Consider the following 17,315-nt stretch of genomic DNA (forward strand, 5'->3'; position numbering starts at 1 on the left):
CTTCTTCCCATCCTCCCTTCCTTCCTTTCTTTCTTGTAGTTCTGTTATACTGACCTGACCTGGAGATCCTAGGTGAAATCTTACAACAGGAATAATGTAAGTGCACCTATGCATACTTCATACACAATACGAATCATAGAAGTGCTCCAAGAGCACCACAGCAGAAGTCATGCTTTCATTGCCTACTGCCTACACTGAGAAACAAATAAAAGACTGAATGATTTACTTCATACAAGTCTTAGTGGCTTCCACTCAATCAGTGACTTCACTTGTAAACTTATCTCACTTGTAATAAACAGCTGTCGGTATTTCCACCAACAAAACTGGATGTAAACTCCAGACAGGACTCAACAATGAAAAAGCATCCAATAAACAAACAAACAAACAAATAGAGATAGTCAAAATATTAAACTATTCCCCCGAAACATCACAGTTGTGAAGTGAACCCCAAGGCATCGTGCATAGTACCACTGGCGCTGGAGTAAAGATTTTTCAACTCTTATGCCACATCTCCTTATGAAAATCAAATTTCAGTGAGTTGACACTCTTTGGGGATCAGATACCTTAGGTGGGCCTAGTGAGAACAACCTCAATTACATTCCACCATGTAAATCCTTAAAAGCCCAACTTAGGTTGGTATGACATGGTACATAGGCCACATTTACCTCTCTTATTAAACAGACAAACAAAGTCCCCAAAGACAACCCCACAAGCACAAAAACAGCATGCTGTCAGTTCAGATAAATAAAATCACAGTTACACTAGATCACAAGTTCATTATGATTTTTCTTCCCTTAAGGAATTCAAAGTGTTATAGTCTCTCTGGCTAACACCTCCCTCTAAACTCTTCTATTTTAGTTCCCGAAACTTCCAAAACACTTCAATGTGATATCATGAAGGAGACAGTGTACTTCACCTTGGCATGAACATTTGTTTAGGAGCACTATAGAACAAAGCAACTGTGTATCACAAATCCTACTTTTCCAAGGAGCTTTTCTCAGAAGCCACCCCCTTTCTTTTCCCCCTCTTTTGTCACATCAGACTTCCATTTCCTTTCTCAGACAGTTCTTAGTAGAGCAATTACTACACAAAGTAGTAGTACACAAAGTCTTGTCAAGTACACAAAGTACACACACACAAAGTACACAAAGTCTTGTCAAAGGAGACCCTTCCCAGCAAGATGCTGCTCTCTCTCTCTAATATCTTCCATTCACAGGCAAACAGGGCTGGTATTTCAATTTTTGTTTCAATTTTCTCAAGCAGGCTGGTAGTACTCTGACAGAGGCTAATTCTTTTAGGGACCAAGCTTAGTAGAACACAATATGGGGGCAATAAAATTATGTCTGCAAGAATTGCTGATAACTAATGCTCATCAGACTTTGAACAGCAGACTCCTAGCCAGCATTCTCCAACTCAGTTCTGGAAAGGTTAGGCTTGAGACAGCAGGGAAGCCACAGCTCAAGGCACATAAATTAAAACCAGTTAAGAGGCTTTCTAATGTCAGTTTGCACAGAGTACAAGATATGGAAGCTCATTTCTCATCATCTCACTCCTGACCTGGGGTTGAAGGGTAAGCTGTAAGCTCAAGGTGAAAAGCTCCAAATCCTATTACACATTCTTTCAGCCATCTATCTTGCATCTGCCCCAAGCTCTTATTATTTTAAACCATGTAATACCTATGATAATTGTCATCATCGTAACTATTTTGTTTGTATGCTGAAGTACAATGGCACAGTTCTTGCAAATTTAAGTTCAATCATGAAAATCCTATCCAGGCTAAATTAAGAAAGTTTTTGCCAGTCTGATTTCCGCCAGTGTACCAGAAGTAAATTCAGTAAAATATCAGCAACATAATACAATTTCAGAATTTATCTCTCTTATCTTTTGTCTATCATTGTCCCTGCAGTCAATGCATACCTTTTCATCACTTGTACTTGCACAACATGCAGCTAGTGAGATAGGAGAAGAGACAGAAAAATGTTGCCATTGCCTTTGACTGAGAATTTACTCAACACTGAACATAAGTGCACAAAGAAGAATTTTCTGTGAATTTTTCTCTTGTATATAAATAAATAATTCAGAGTTTGCCAGTCACCATTACCAAACAAACTCTCCGGACCTAGTCAAAAAGAACTGTACAGATGACACCATGAAAGATATGTCTTACTCCAGGGCAGAATTAGGACCTTGGGCAATTAAGGAAAGAACCCCAAAGAGAGTTGTGACTGTATTCAGTCTTCTGCTCAGTGAGAATTCTTTGAGAGGTCTTCTAGCTGTTGTCTAATAGCTAGTTAGGCCACTGCTTTTAAAGTAAGAACTTAATAGAAAATGGATACCTTACAAAGAGTCCTTCCCTTACCCAGAATTTGACGAGGAAGAAGGCATTTGCTGGCCCCCTTTCAAACAGCTCCTTCAGGCCCCCTTTTTTCTCAGGGAACTTGTCATAGATTTGTCGGATATCCACTGCCTCAAGGTAGGGATCACTGTAGCTGGGATTTGACTGCCCGATGTGCACAAACAGGTGTTTGTTATACTGCAAGAACATGAAAAACAAGGGATTGGGAAATTTTTCAGTATATTCTGAACATACAGCTTTTCATGGAAGAAAAGCTGATGTTTTAGCAAACTGGGTGAGTCCATCCCACCAAAGAAACCCAAAAAGCTCATAAGACAAAAAAAAAGCTCATAAAAAATCTTCAAGCCCAGAAAGTATGCAGTTATTTTATTAATTGATGCAGAGAGCATAAACAGTGCACGGAGGGCTGGATTCTGAAGATGGTATGAATGATTACATGGAAAGGTCTGTACCTTCTCTACACATCACTCCAGAACTGTGACAGTAGGTGCTCTGTCACGTTAATCCAGAAGGAAACAGCAACAAAAGCCTGACTACAGGAATTTTCTTAAAATTTGATAACACTTCCTTATAAATCAGAAATATTAACTGAAAGAGCTCTGCTAATATGAGCACATGCTATTTTTAATTTCTTATGAATACATCCAGCTTCTTCCTTCTTCTGAGGCACTACTGTGGTTTTTTCCCCCTAAGTTCACTCCTAAACCATTGCCTCATATAGCTGCTGTTAAACAGTCTGGAATTACTTGAGATGCAGAATGCTACCTGTCACAAGTCATTCAGCCAATAAACATCAAATCTCCTTATCCTGTGAAGAACTGCCTAAATTACCACAGCAAGATGCCAGCCAAATGCAACTGTCTTCTCTGAAATACAGTTTTCCTGTCTCAGAGAAAGGAAGTATAACTGGTTCATCAGCAATGTATTTCTCAAGTATCACAAGGCTTTAGTGAGACAGGCAACTCACTCCTATTTTATATATGGTTCCACAGAAACACATTGATGCAAATTTGTCCCAGTTGACCGCAAATTTAAGTTCTCAGCACACAAGAGAGATTATGTGGCTCCATGTGATCTAACCATCACTTGATTCTGGGTCTATCCTTCTAGGCTGAACAGAATAGCTAGAATAGCCCTGCAGGGACTGTACCACTGTCTTATGACCCTGGAAAGGGAGGCCAGAAGCACATGGCACATAACTGGCTATACTGCTGTAAGCAATTCTGTCCTTTCAGAAAAGGATCTGTTTCAACTGGGTTCTTTGTTTCCCAAAGATGGCTTTCTATTCTCAGTAGAGAAAAGAAGCAAGTATTTTCATACACATATAGCACATGTTCACAATGAGCAAGAGCTACCTGAATACCAAAGATAAATGAAGAGTGGAAGTCAAATGTGTATCTTACCGTGTCTTGATCTTGCTGTTGTTCCAAGAATGCAGAGAATTCTAACATCCAAAGTTTGGAGCTAGCAACCCTTCGTCCTTGCCAAGCTGGTGTTGATGATGAAGGTGGGAGGCCAGTGGGAGAGTCAAACCCTAAGCATACAAGATTTATACATATATACATATATTTATACATATATACATATATTTATACATATATACAAGATTTACCGAAATTTAGAAACAGGTAAGTTGTAATCGCTCTCCATTAAAGAACCTGTTGTCAAAGCTGACTGATAACATTTTCTTCTAACTTCAGTCATCATGCAAAATATCATTCATGTTTCTCACCCCACCTGTGCTGTAAATGGCTTTTCAGACTCACTCTGCTAAGACAGCAATTGTCAGATCTGTACTAACTGATGTAGAAGATAGCTGTTTTTGACTTCACAGAAAACAGGTGACTTTAAGAGGACCTGGATATGCACTAACTGAACAGTGAAATAAGTTGGCTTAGTATCAGAGAATGAAGCATCACCATTAACATGATTAATTAACTTCTCAAAATGGGGAAACTGAAAAGAAAAATAGATTTATTATTCCATTTAATGAGGAATCGGAAAGGCAATTGTTATGATGGAATACAGTGTTCTAATGCAAGCAGCATGGTGGAAGAACAACAGACGCATATAAACTTGCTTTTCATGCTGAGCCAGGAGGAAAAGAAACCCCAAAACAACAAAAATCAGGACTAAATGTAACATTTTTTTAAATAAACTGTTTAAGCTCTCTCAATATAAGGATGTAAACTGATGATAAGGGGAAACCATGTGAAATTAATTTTGTATCCACTGAAATGTTTCAGTAGGTAAAAATACTTCTAAAAATAACTTTTATTTTATAAGTGTTAGCTATTTTTGAAGCTAACACATAATTTGAAAGGAGTAACTATATTTCTTACTTACCTGGTAATGGCAGTGAAGGCTGTAGAGCATAGGGTTGTTGAGTAAAAGGTTTCACACTATAGAGTATGCAAAGATAGTTGAGGGTGAGAAGAAGGAAAGAGGAAAAGGAAAATACATTTAATCAACTGTTTGTGTAGATTAGATGATTGAAACAAACACTTTTCATTTCTCCCAGAACAGTTTCCAGTACTTTATGGACCACTTTTCCCCACAAGACAGCTTATTAGTTTCAGTTCCCTGATCTGCCTTACAAACATCAGCAACAGAACAAGAAGAGAGCAAGAACACATAGCTGGAGTGAAAAGCATAACCCTTCCAGCCACTCATCCTTATGTTCTCTTAAATTTCCTCACAGAAACATATCTTGCTAGGTTATGTGATAAAATGTTTGTCTCCACACACTTAAGGTAGCACAGCAGAACAACAGAAGGCAAAATGACCTGAATAATATTCTGACATAGCTACATCCAGGGCCATTACTGGAGAACCATCAACTCACCTTGTCTTGAACTGCAAAGGAGGAACCCCAGTAATAGTCATAGAAATAAAATCCCTGACTTGATCAATCCAGGGCTGTCAGGGCGTCACCAGTCTCATTGGCTAAGTATGAATCCAACTCAACAAGTCAGCTGGGGTTTACAAATCAATTACCTTACAAACTGAGGGAACTAATGCCTAGATGGTATGGGACACGCTGAGATAAAATGAAAGAGCATTGGGGATTGCAAAAGATTTATTTTGGAGATGTTTAGGGCAAGTACAGGGATAAAAGATGCAAGTTGCATATAAAAAGATTAGTACATTTGTCTGGCCATGTCCTACACATTACCATTACAGTCTGTACTCTTTTCATATTAAATTCTGTTTCTAATTATTTTCGCTGGGTAAGGGTCTCTCTGTACTCTGTAGTGCCTGTGGAGGTCTAAGTGCCATTCACAGGACCAACTTATGGATTTCAGGGGCCATGTTTCTGTAGTGTCAGAAACTATGGCAACTAAGAGTGTGCTCACTACTGAATATCAAGCTAGACTAGCCAGCAAATAGATGACCTTCGAGCCCACTGTATGTCTTCAGGGATGAGGCACCTTGAGGAGGCTACTTTCAGTGGGACAAAGAGATACAGGTCAGCTGATATAAGGACTGTGAAGTCTAGAGGGTGACTGAAAGCCAAGTTTGTGTGTGTTTATCTTTGTAGGTGGCAAACTGGGGAAGAGTGAAGATCCAGGACTATCTACTGGGTGGATTGTATATCCAAGCCCAGCTACCAAAGAGATTCATTGTGTGTATTTGTTCACATGTATGTGTGTTTATCTGTGTGTGTGAGGGATCTGCACCAGCACAGAGTGGAGCTGCCAGCAAAGAGGGAGGCAACAGATCCAGGGATAGCTACTGGACAGAGTGCACAAACCCACATACTGGATGGATCTACAGTGCGTGTTAACACACCTTCACCCAGATAACCCAGAGAGGGATATAGAATGAGGCTGTTGGTGATGTTTGTATTTGTATGAGGGCTGAGTCTGTGTTTTTTTGTGGGGGCCAGTGTATATCTTCATGCATGTGCAATGTATATGTTTATTTGTGTGCCCACCAGGTACACAAGCTCAGCCTCCCTTACTGATTGTAACTGGGTGCATGGAGATGCAGCTGCCTTGCCTCAGGCTGCTAGATTCAGCAGCTCATTAAAATAACCCACATTAGGCTGCCTGAGTCATGGGGCATGTTAAAGGGGTACAATCCATAATAAAGATACCATATGAAAACATAGGGTTTTATTTGTTTAAGAATGTCTTGTGACTCTTAAGTTTATCTTCAGCCATGGGTCTTAGGTCTCAGATCCATATTCAGGGAATTTGTCTAAGAACAAGGATTACATTAACATTTCAAAAATCTTGAAATAGCTAATGTAGTTCCTCAAGAAGCATGGAGGAAACACCTGCTCAGACAAAGGAATACTCACTCTTGTGAAGATCCAGCTTGGCCTGGCAAAGCTCCTTGCCAAAACTACAAGAGAATGACATACAGGCAAAGGTGATTACTCTTAGGATAGAGAAAAAAAGCCAGACTTGCCCCTGTCTGAAGAAAGAAACTGCAAGCTCAGACTTAAAAATATGATTTAGCTGCAGTTCCTCTTTCTTCTTTCCTAGTTTAATCCTTGGAGGGTGTTTTCTATGCAGTAATAGTAGTGATATAAAAGCAAATGACACAATAGTATATTTAAATGTTAAATAGCATGTATGAGTTCTTGCACCTCTGTCTCCAAAGCTTTAAAAATGCTCCCCCTCTTCAATGGACCACTTTTTTCCACAGAAGTATTTTGGGAGAAATCAACGCTGAGCAAATCTCACTAGACTCAACACCAAGGACAGGGATACTGACAGGCCCTCAGTGTTCAAAGTTTTGTCTAAGAGTCATTAATTCGTGATCTAAGCACTCAGGATGAGCATGGGAATGATGAGTTTGACAAAGGGTCAGAATGGTCCAAACTGTTTCAATGGACTGAGAAAAGGATACAGACACCTAAAAATATTTCAGGCAACTGAAAATCCAGAGGATGTGATTGTTCTCTCATTTGTGTCATTTTTTAAAAAGCATATAATGAAACTCCACTGTTTTATATCAGTGTGAGCAAAGAATCAGACACAGTATTGAAGCCATATTAAACATTTACTGTACAAAGAAAACACCTTTTGGCAGATCTTGATACTCTTTCAAAGATTCAAGTGTCATCAGCCCAACTCTCCTGACACACTGGTTCACTTACCCCAGAAACAGCAGGATAGGCTGATCGTGGGAGACCTGGCAAGGCCATTTTACTATGGAAGGCAGTTGCAGAGATTATCTGGGCAGATGACATTGTAGCGATACTCTGCATAGCTTTATCTTTAGCTGTCTGGTCCTATGGGTAAGAGTAGAAAGGGAAAAACCAGAACAATTATAATGATAAATATATTGCCTGGTCTAATGGATTCTCACCAGCTCCTTTGTAGGGAATGAGCATCTCTGAAAACCTGAGCAGCAGACTCACTAATTAATATCCTAAGAACTCTTCAAAGCTTAGGACTCTCAACCATTACTTTACCTTCAAATGTGACTAATCTTACTTCCTAAAATGCTGGGATCATTGGTTTAGAGACTGCTAAGCATTTCTCCTTTCTGTTTGAAGGTTCTTAAACTCCACACCTAACATGTTTTCTCATGGAAATTAGGACTCTAATTCATTCGTGTTTTACTTACTGGTAAGGATAGTTAATGGAAAGACCTTTGATTCTCAAAATAAATAAATAAATAAATAAAATAAAATAAAATAAAATAAAAAAATCTAAAAACAAGCTCATTGTCAATACAAAAGGAGCTTGCCACCATCACCATAAAAAAACTATCTCAGTTCAGGACTGTTATTCTCAGGTAGAATTGATCATCCCTGACAATGATTATCCTTGGGGAAACAAGAAATCCTAGGGAAAGAACATATGCAAGAACATCCTGGTTTGTATTTTAGCAAGACTGTGGAGTTGCAACAAAGAAGGGAGCTAATGTATGTTGAAAACAAAGAGCATTCTTCGTTACTTCTACAAAGAAATCCAGGAAATGAATGGACAACCGTAAGTACTTCCATATACTCTTCCTTTCTTCCTACAGTCCCATACAAGTAATCTTTATCCTTTAGACACTCCGCTTTTATCTGTGACGTCATAATTATAATAGCAACGGCAGAGGTGAACTCATGGCTTGGAGAAGCTGCTGAAAGAAATTCTTGTTCTCTTCAGGAATTCTCAAAGTCACAAGCTCATTTATTTTAGTAACTGCACTAAGTTCTAGCTCTTGGGCCTCCACTCTCTCTGTCCTCTCCCCTAAGGTTTTCTAAAGGCCAAATCACAGGCATACTGGTGGATGTAATACAAAAACATTTTGAGGAAGCAAAACAAAAGCTCGAGAATGATAACTTTGAAATGAAATGATATGTAGGAATGGGCATAACTTAGGTATCTCTTTTTTTTACAGTATCTGTGACTTTTGTTAGTATCATTCAAGTGCATGGAAGGGAAGCATTTTAATAACTGACGGAATTTCTAAGTTTCTCTAAAGCTAAGAGAATTTTTTTTTCAGACTACAGTTTAAATGATACTTTGGAGATTACCTGCAACATTTTAAGGCTAAGGATTCTTTTCTACAGTTTTTTTTTTTTTTTCATGACATATGAGGACCGTTTCCCAATTATCAGTGCCGAAAGGGACATTTTTCTCTTCTTACCTTTTCACTGGAAAAGTCATATTTGTCTACCTGAGTTTTCTGGGGAAGAAGAATTAAAATTACTTGTGGATTTGTTAAAGAAAGATTAATAATAATAAGGCAATTAAGAAGGGAAAAGTTTTTATCTATCAAAGTCTGTTTTGTTTTTCTGCTTTTTTAAATGCCTGACAGAATGCTGGAAAACAGCATGCTTTTGCTAGAGACATCTCTGTTCTTTTTCAGTTAGCAGTTCTGTATTCATTTGTATCTGTGTTTCCAGTACACTTAAAAGAAAAAAGAAAAGATGTAACTTTTCTTTTTTTTTTAACCAAACATTTGCAGATTTTGTCTTTTGTTTTATTCCTCTCAAAATACATCAGAATAAATAATAATACAAACACAAATTTCTCTTTTTCTTTAGTATAGTATCTATTAGCTACCCAGGACATAGAAAACTTCTGACATCTGAGAACAGAGTTTTCTTTGATCTTTTACCCTACTTCCCCACATCTACCTATAATAGGCACAGTACACACTTAAACAAGAGACCTCAATTTGTGTGGGAGAAATTAGTATTAGACTAATTGCTTTGAAAAGTCAGTATGTAGCTGCTCAGATCTCTACTATATAAATATGAAAAAGTATACTCAGTATGAAAAATGAACAGTGATAGAAGAACACTCAGCTATCAGCTGAAATTGGAAGAAGGGTAGTAGCTTTTGTGATTCCTCTTCCTTACTTTACCAAAATGACTAGGGAAAGCAGAGAAGTAAATGAGCTGAAATAGTGATACAGACTCATCTCTGCAGGCAAAAAGGAACACTCTGGTACTGGTGAACAGCTCACTGCATGCAGCTGAGAGGGCTCTCAGCATGACTAGAGGTAGTGTAAAAGGAGAATAAGCAATGGCTCCATGCTGCTCCCTGAGACACCTTCATTCCCTGAGAAAAAAGACTGCCAGCTCTTAAACACTAAGTACAAACAGGCTCATCTGCCTGGCTTTCCAATCATGCCAAATCCCAGAGCTGTGACATACAAATAATGGAATCAAGGTTACAGATATATATGCAGCAGTAAATCTTTTAACAGCCTGGGCAGTTGTTTCCTGCTCCCTCTAACTTGCCTCCACTTAATAGTACCACAGGCTTAAAACTTAGGCAGCACTACCTAGAAGCACTGAATTAGTTGTAATTTGTGGCTCCTTCTCTTTATCAGAACACCTGAAAACACAACAAGCAAATTATAGACACAACACCAGTTTATAAAATGGACCTGGAACTGGTGGTGAAAGGAGTGTAGTGCGCATTCACAACTGTTAGAAATAATCACTGCTCATGCCAGAGATGCATACACTTCAGTACTGGTCAAGACTAAGTGCCATTGTCACTCGCAGTCAGTCCACACCTCATGTGGCCCAGTAAGAAGCTGTTCAGACAGTGAAGAGGAATCACGTACTAACAGCTATCCACTTAATAGTCATCACTGGACTGAGATATCCAGAACCTCATTGTCACCTGAAGTATGGAAAATCAAGGAAGCAAATATGCTTCTCTTCAGATCGCTTACTGCCACATCAAATCAGGAAGGCCAGCAGGCACCTTCCTTCCCTGGCTGTCTTAATGATATACAACAAGGACTATAGAAAGGAAAACACAGATTTACTTATGCAGCTAGACAGAAGTCAACCATTTTCCCTCTAATAAGAAGGAAGATAAGCCCAGGACTCTTCAAATCAGGTCTTAATTAATCAAAGTGCAAAGTCTGTTCAGCTGGTACCATTTTACTTGAGAAGATGCCAGGTGGCTTTGCAACTTCCTTCCAGTAGTTGTACTAACTCAGACCCTTTCCCAGGGACAACTCCATGTCACAACCACTAGTAGAACTAGCATACCAGTACCTGTAAAGTTACCCTTGCCAAGGCACAGAAAACACCTGGGAATGATTACAGGCCAACATTTGTAACCATAAGCTCCACCTTTTCGGTTGAACTCTCTTCCCATGCTCCCAAGTCCAAGAGACATTCAAACTTGAAAGACAGAAGTATAAACCGGAGGTAGAAATCAGACACATTAAAACAAAAGTTATTGTTTCTTTATTCTTTAAATAGAAGTGCTTCAGACGTCATGGAGTTCCAACAATACAAGTGTTTGCACAGCACTTCCTGGGAAGTACCTTTACCTCCCCAGCTTACCACAGTTCAGTGGATAATCTCACCCTTTTTTTTTGGCTCTTCAAAGACAGAGAGGATGAAAGAACAGCTGACTTGGAGAATGCATGATATGATAAAGGATATCCATCATACCTTGAGCTTGGCTTGGATCTCTCTGGCTTTCCGCCTTGCCAGGACCTGGATGTGACTAGATACCTGCATTGAAGGACAAAATCAGTCTTCAGTCTGGAGGAGTATTTGGTAGCTGCTTGCAGAAGTAAAGTTTACTTTAGGTACCTTATGCAACAGGGAGTTATTTAGGTTGATGGATAGAGAGGAGTTGAGGCAATAATGAGATGCTTTTCTAAAAGTAACTGTGATTAAGTGAGGTAGAGGATCAAAAGAGACAGGCCGATTAAGGCCTTTTACCATTCAAATGGCTTTATAAAGCCAGAGATCTTCTCTGAAACTGAAGAACCTATCCATATACCCGAGGATTGAGAGTTTTGACCTCTTTCCATCTTGGCCTACCCTTGAGAAAATGTTATATGACTTTGGCCACTATGTATTGACTCTTAGAACTTCAGAATCTGATCTGAAATACATCACAGAAAAAATTAGGTTGGAAGGAATCCAGTCCTTTCAGTCCTCTATCCAATGTATGTCCAGGTTTGTCAGGGCTTTGTCCAGAATAACCTGTACTGTTATTCCCAAATCACAGAGACATCTTTTTCATCCCATGTGCCATGTGTTTTCAAAATCACCGTTGTTGTCTGTATGTCGAGTCTGAACAAAACCCTGCCATTTATGTTAGCTAAAATGTTCATTAGTAACCAAAACAAATAAAAGCCCACACTGTTTAACAGCAGAAAAATTGTGTCATGAGATGGATGAGAGATGTAGGCACTGTAGTCATGTTATAAAATTCTTGATCTGACTTCCTACCATTTTTGTTAAACAGTAACTTCTTTCTATGAAAGTTAGAAACCAATAGCAAGTGAATAGCAAGGAATTTCTTTTATGTCCTCACAACATGTGCAGTGGTCCAAAGCACCTAAAGTTTATATGGAATACATTACACTTACCTGTTTCCTTGTGCGTGTTTTCCCTGTTCTCAGCTTAATATAACGGGCAATCAGCTCATTTCGGCCTGAAACAGGGAAAGAATGCAAATACAAAATTAGAGATTTTTTTAAAACAGTTCTATCTGTAAAGATTGGAAGTGTGATGATTTTAGAAAGGTACTGATTAATTCACATGGTAGAGGTCTGAGTTTTAGGGGCTGAACTTTGGGCTACAAATTCTATCTCTCACCTTGCATCTATATAGCTTAAAATTGTCAGTAAGAAAGTAGAAACTAATGTTTTGCTTAATACTTTTGCTACCACAGCATGTAGAAGCTGTAGGCAAGGATCAAAATCACTACTAGAAACAGAAAAGTAAGAAGAAAGCCATTCACCTTCAATCATTCAGAAAGGCAAGAAGGAATAACCAGGAAACAACAGGCCAGTCAGCAACGCATCAATACCTGGAAGTAGTGAAGAACCTAATACTAAAACCCATTTCCAGATGCACAAAGGACAAGAATGAGGTTGGAAGTAGTTCACATGGATTTACAAATGGGAAATCACTGTTATCCAACCTGATAGCTTCTACAACAAGATCACCAGCTTAGTGGATGATTGGAGAGCTGTAGAGATTGTGTACTTTACTTTAGTAAGGCATTTGACACTATCTTCCATAATATCTGTATAGACAAGCTGAGGAAGCATGTGTAAGTTGGGTAAGTAGATAAGGAGGTGAACTAGAAACTATACAGCTGGGCCCAGAAGATTTTGAACAGTGGCATCAAGTCCCATTAAAGAAAAATGGTGTACTGGGGCCAATATTGTTCAACATCATCATCAGTAACCTGGACAATAGGACAGAATGCACTCTCAGAAAGTACAGACAATACAAAACTTGTGAGATTGGTTGATAAAACAAATGGCTGAGTTGACATTCAGACAGCTATTGACAGACTGAAAATACAGGTCAACAGGAATATCTTGAAGTTCAAAAAAGGGAAATGTAAATTTCTACACCTAGGGAAAAAGTAATCCCTGCATCATCAAATCATAGAATCACCAAGATTGGAAAAGACCTACAAGATCATCCATCTTAACCATCCACCTATGAGTATATGCTGGGGACTGATGATCTGGAAAGCAGCTTTGAGGGAAAGGACCTGGGTGTCCCAGTTGACAACAAACTGAATGTGAGGTAGAAATGTGCCCCTACAGCTAAGCAGGCCAGCAGCACCCAAGGCTATGTTAGAAAGAGTATTGCCAGCAGGTCAATGGAGCTGATCCACTTATTCCCCCTTTCTCAGCACTGCTTACATGATTTGGAGTATAGAGTCCAGCACAAGAAAGACATAGACATACTAGAGTGAGTTCAGCAAAGGTTCACAAAAAAAATGGTTAAAGCACTGAAGCATCTTTACACAAGACAGTGAGAAGCATCAGGGGTAGTTTTATCACTGAATAGAAATGCTTGATGGGAGGGAAAGAAGAAGAGGGATGCACTCCACTTTCAATACTGCCCAGTAACAGGACAAGATGAGCACAAAATGAAACGTGTGAAATTCTATCTGAACATAAGATTAAAAAAAAAACTCTGCTTTACGGTGAGAGTAATTGGTAACAGCAGAGCAGGTTGGCCAGAGAGATTGTGTAGTCTCCATCCTTGAAGATACCCAAAACCCAGCTGGACACTGTCCTGAGCAATTTGCTGCAGTAGAAGAGGAATCTCTCAAGAGATACCTTCTAATTTAAATAATGATTCTGTCATTCTGTGATTCAAAGTACAAGAAAAAATAAAAATAGTTACACGGAATTTAGCAGTGTGAAATGATATTGTCTATTAAAATACTTTCAGGCTTTGGGTGACATTCCAAAAAAATAAAAATTAAAAAGGGAACGAAGCTTAGTTATTGGAAGATTGTGGGAAGAAGGTAGAGCACTTCCTGGAAGAAACGAAAAAATCTATGTCTGAATACAAAACAAGTAGTCATTGCAGGCTGAAGGCGGTTAGAAGGTTTTGTCAGTGACAAATGAGGGAAATGGTATTAACAGCAACATGAAAGAAAAGTGTAATGAAACAAAGTTTAGGAATAACTTGAAATTGCCTGGAACGAGAGCAAGAAACTGCAGAAGACTGAGGTCCAGGATTTAAAAATCCGGAAGAGATGCAGAGAAGGCTGAGCTTTTGACAACTTCAGAAGTAAACAGGTGTAGAAAGATTAATCACAGCTATCCACACAGAACTGAGAGCGGACACCTAGATAAGAGGCAGACTATGCAGGTTCCATGTATCAAATCTGATCAGATAACCAGATTTGTCTGTGTTCTTTGGATCAAGAGTGTGACCAAGGAATAAAGAGCAGAAACAAAATAGTAGCTACATATCTGAACCGTGGGCTGGTTCAAGGCTATTTATTTATTTTTTTTATTGGTTGGAAACAGAAATGCTGAGGTACTAACAGGCTGACTCCTGTTCTTAGTCCTGCCATCAGAATGGTTCCAAAGAACATTTATCAGTCAGGTGATAGGGGCTTTATATATAAAAGTATAAATATAAATATAAATACATATATTATATAAAAAGCATACCTTAACCAGACAGACCTTACTGAGACCTTAACATGACGGAAAGAGCAGGCTGTGCAAAGTGATACATCTGTGGTGGCAACACTAGTGACACAGTACCTCAATTAAAATTGGGAGTGGGAACTAGAAGGCTGTGAGACATCCTATATGGCTGCAACTGTTTGAGGAATGGAGCAGGAATAAAAGGGGAAGCAAACAACCGCTTACGTGAATTTTATCTGTAACTGTTAAAAAACATTCCATTTCTATGAGAAATGTATGGTGAGAACATGTATGTTAGGACATCACAGACATCAAGAAGGCAAGCAGTGGAAAAGAGATGTAATTTTTATTGAGTTTAATATTCCATACACACACACAAAAAAAAAGTTTTTATTATAAAACCTTGTTAATTCAACCCTGCAAAAAAATGAATGTAAGGAAGAATTCTGTGCTAGAGATTTACCATTGAATCTTTCAGGCAAAGGCTGGCCAAGTTACTAATACCATCTGTACCAGAAAAAGAATAATGTAAATATCCTTGACTACAGATAGACCATGTTCATGAAACATAACCAAAGAACAGGAAGGAACAGAAAAGCATTTTACATTTACAGATCTTAATCCATGAATGTCAAACTTTCTGGCTTCTGTGGGCTGCACTGAATGAATAGAAAACATCTTGGCCTATGAAAATAATGCCTCCTATTTATTTTCATGGAAACTACAGAAGATACAAGGAGCACATTAACTCTGTTTGATAGAGTAAATTTTTGTCTACAAAATATTATTTCACAACATAGTCACCACTATTTGCTATGCATTTTCATCAGTGATGTACAGGAATCTGCATGCCACACTTGTCAAAACCTGCACCAGCAGGGGTGATCTACTGTCACTGTCGCCACTGCTGAATGTACCACCCACTGCCTCACTGTGTTCACATTTGCTGCTTGGTCTCTATCAACAGTAAGCAAGCATCAGTGAATGACAGTGAATGCCTTTTTTCCTTCGTGAAAGAATTAAATGACACACCTTTGTGTTAGACACCATTTTGTCAGACTGCTGCTCTCCTGCTGACAAACAGCAACAAAATGTAACAAAATACAGTTGGGAAAGCCATACCACCCACATCCGCCTTGGATATCATGGGCCAACATAATAAAATAGGAGGCATTACTTTCAGAGCAGCCCCTGTAAAATATAATATATAGTTATAGTATATAAGTAACAAAACTTTTTTTAAAAAATTAATTATTTTTTATTTTTAATATTTTATTAGAACATTAAAGAAGAGAAAGCAACAAAAACAGAAAAGCAGTGGGATATCTGACCTTATTTTTGTGAAGGAAATTCATCGATATCTGGTTCAACTAAAGTGCTTGCAACGCACAGTGAGTTCTCAAGGTGTTCATCAGAGATTTTTTATGGAATCTGACTCTTTCTGTACTTCATCCTTGACAATAACTGTTCACAAATGTGTATGTGCACTACCAAAAAGCGATAATATGAATAAGGTATGATTGTGAAGCGAGGGATATTTCTTTTTGGTAGGAAAGGTATTAGAAAAGTCTGGTAAATAAACATGATCAGATTTTTTAGTTGAATATATGATTGAATGCTATATGTTCCATTTGAAAATCCACAGGTGATGTATTAGTCCACTGAAAATGGAGTTGTAAATATAAATCAATGATTTTTTTCAGTGATCTTGCAACATATTCTAAAATTCCTTTATCAATAATAATAATAATAATAAAGGCTGCAGATTTTTCACTGTTAATGGGGCTGTGTTTAGCCAATTTATCAAAATGCATAAAATTGTTTGCCATAACTTAAGTCAGCACAGTTTGGTTATCGCTGAGTGATGGTAGCATGCCTGTCACTGGGCCAAGCCACTTGGTGGAGCAGAGCTGGCATCATGATGGCATGAGGCAGGGGTAGCCACAGGAACTGGATGGGCCAGGTCACAGATTGGACATGCCTGTTTTTGTCTTTTCATAATGATATTATTTCAGAAGCTCTCCTTATTCTGTGTAGGGAAGGATAAGGTCTGTATCTGAGACAAAAAAAAAGCAGCCCCAGCTCCTCTATACACAAACTAGGAACTACTGCTGCGCCAGAAATACAATGCCTAGCATGTAACCATTGACATTCTCAGTTCCCAGCTTCAGCAAAGCATGGTGACTCGCCCAAGACTTTAATAGGAGCAGATGCTGTTGTTGCTACATTCCACCTTACTGTTTTGCCAACTAATGTAAACATTTTTACAAAGCTCATACCAAGCACTAGTGACACACACCTTTCACTAGTGCCAAGAAAATTATTTACAGCCCCTGTTTGATATGGATCCACCTTGCAAGGTAAGAAACAACAGAAGTGATGTGATGAGAAAAGGCTCTTATGCCACAGACATTCGCTTACCCAGAATTTCAGGTCAGTTTGATACACTTCAGATGTGGGAAACTAGTGGAAAACAGGTTTTTAACATCTTCTTTCATCCACAAAGAAACAAGAAGGGAAATGTATATATATCAAAAGGACCCTCTGTGGGGCAGTGGGAAATGAATGAATGGAAGAGATAGGAACAACTAGCCTTGAA

At 38.6% G+C, this 17,315-nt stretch overlaps 1 protein-coding gene across 6 annotated transcripts in view; it reads right to left on the reverse strand.

Annotated features, from left to right (window-relative positions):
- TEAD4 (TEA domain transcription factor 4) overlaps positions 1–17,315 on the reverse strand; it is a 67,218-nt gene that overhangs the window by 12,552 nt on the left and 37,351 nt on the right. For 3 of the 6 annotated variants that reach the window (NM_001001337.2, NM_001001340.2, NM_204771.1), the window contains 7 exons: positions 12,170–12,234; positions 11,238–11,300; positions 7,467–7,601; positions 6,663–6,706; positions 4,703–4,758; positions 3,760–3,890; positions 2,360–2,533 (listed from right to left, as the gene is read on the reverse strand). In NM_001001337.2, coding sequence (NP_001001337.1) covers positions 2,360–2,533; positions 3,760–3,890; positions 4,703–4,758; positions 6,663–6,706; positions 7,467–7,601; positions 11,238–11,300; positions 12,170–12,234 — 668 coding nt within the window. Of the gene's footprint in view, positions 1–2,359; positions 2,534–3,759; positions 3,891–4,702; positions 4,759–6,662; positions 6,707–7,466; positions 7,602–8,956; positions 8,996–11,237; positions 11,301–12,169; positions 12,235–17,315 lie in introns of all 6 variants that reach the window. The other 3 variants (NM_001306152.3, NM_001001341.1, NM_001359859.1) reach the window with 3 other exon arrangements.

The sequence above is a fragment of the Gallus gallus genome, chromosome 1 (assembly GCF_016699485.2).
Source record: "Gallus gallus isolate bGalGal1 chromosome 1, bGalGal1.mat.broiler.GRCg7b, whole genome shotgun sequence".
NCBI classification, from domain to species: domain Eukaryota; kingdom Metazoa; phylum Chordata; class Aves; order Galliformes; family Phasianidae; genus Gallus; species Gallus gallus.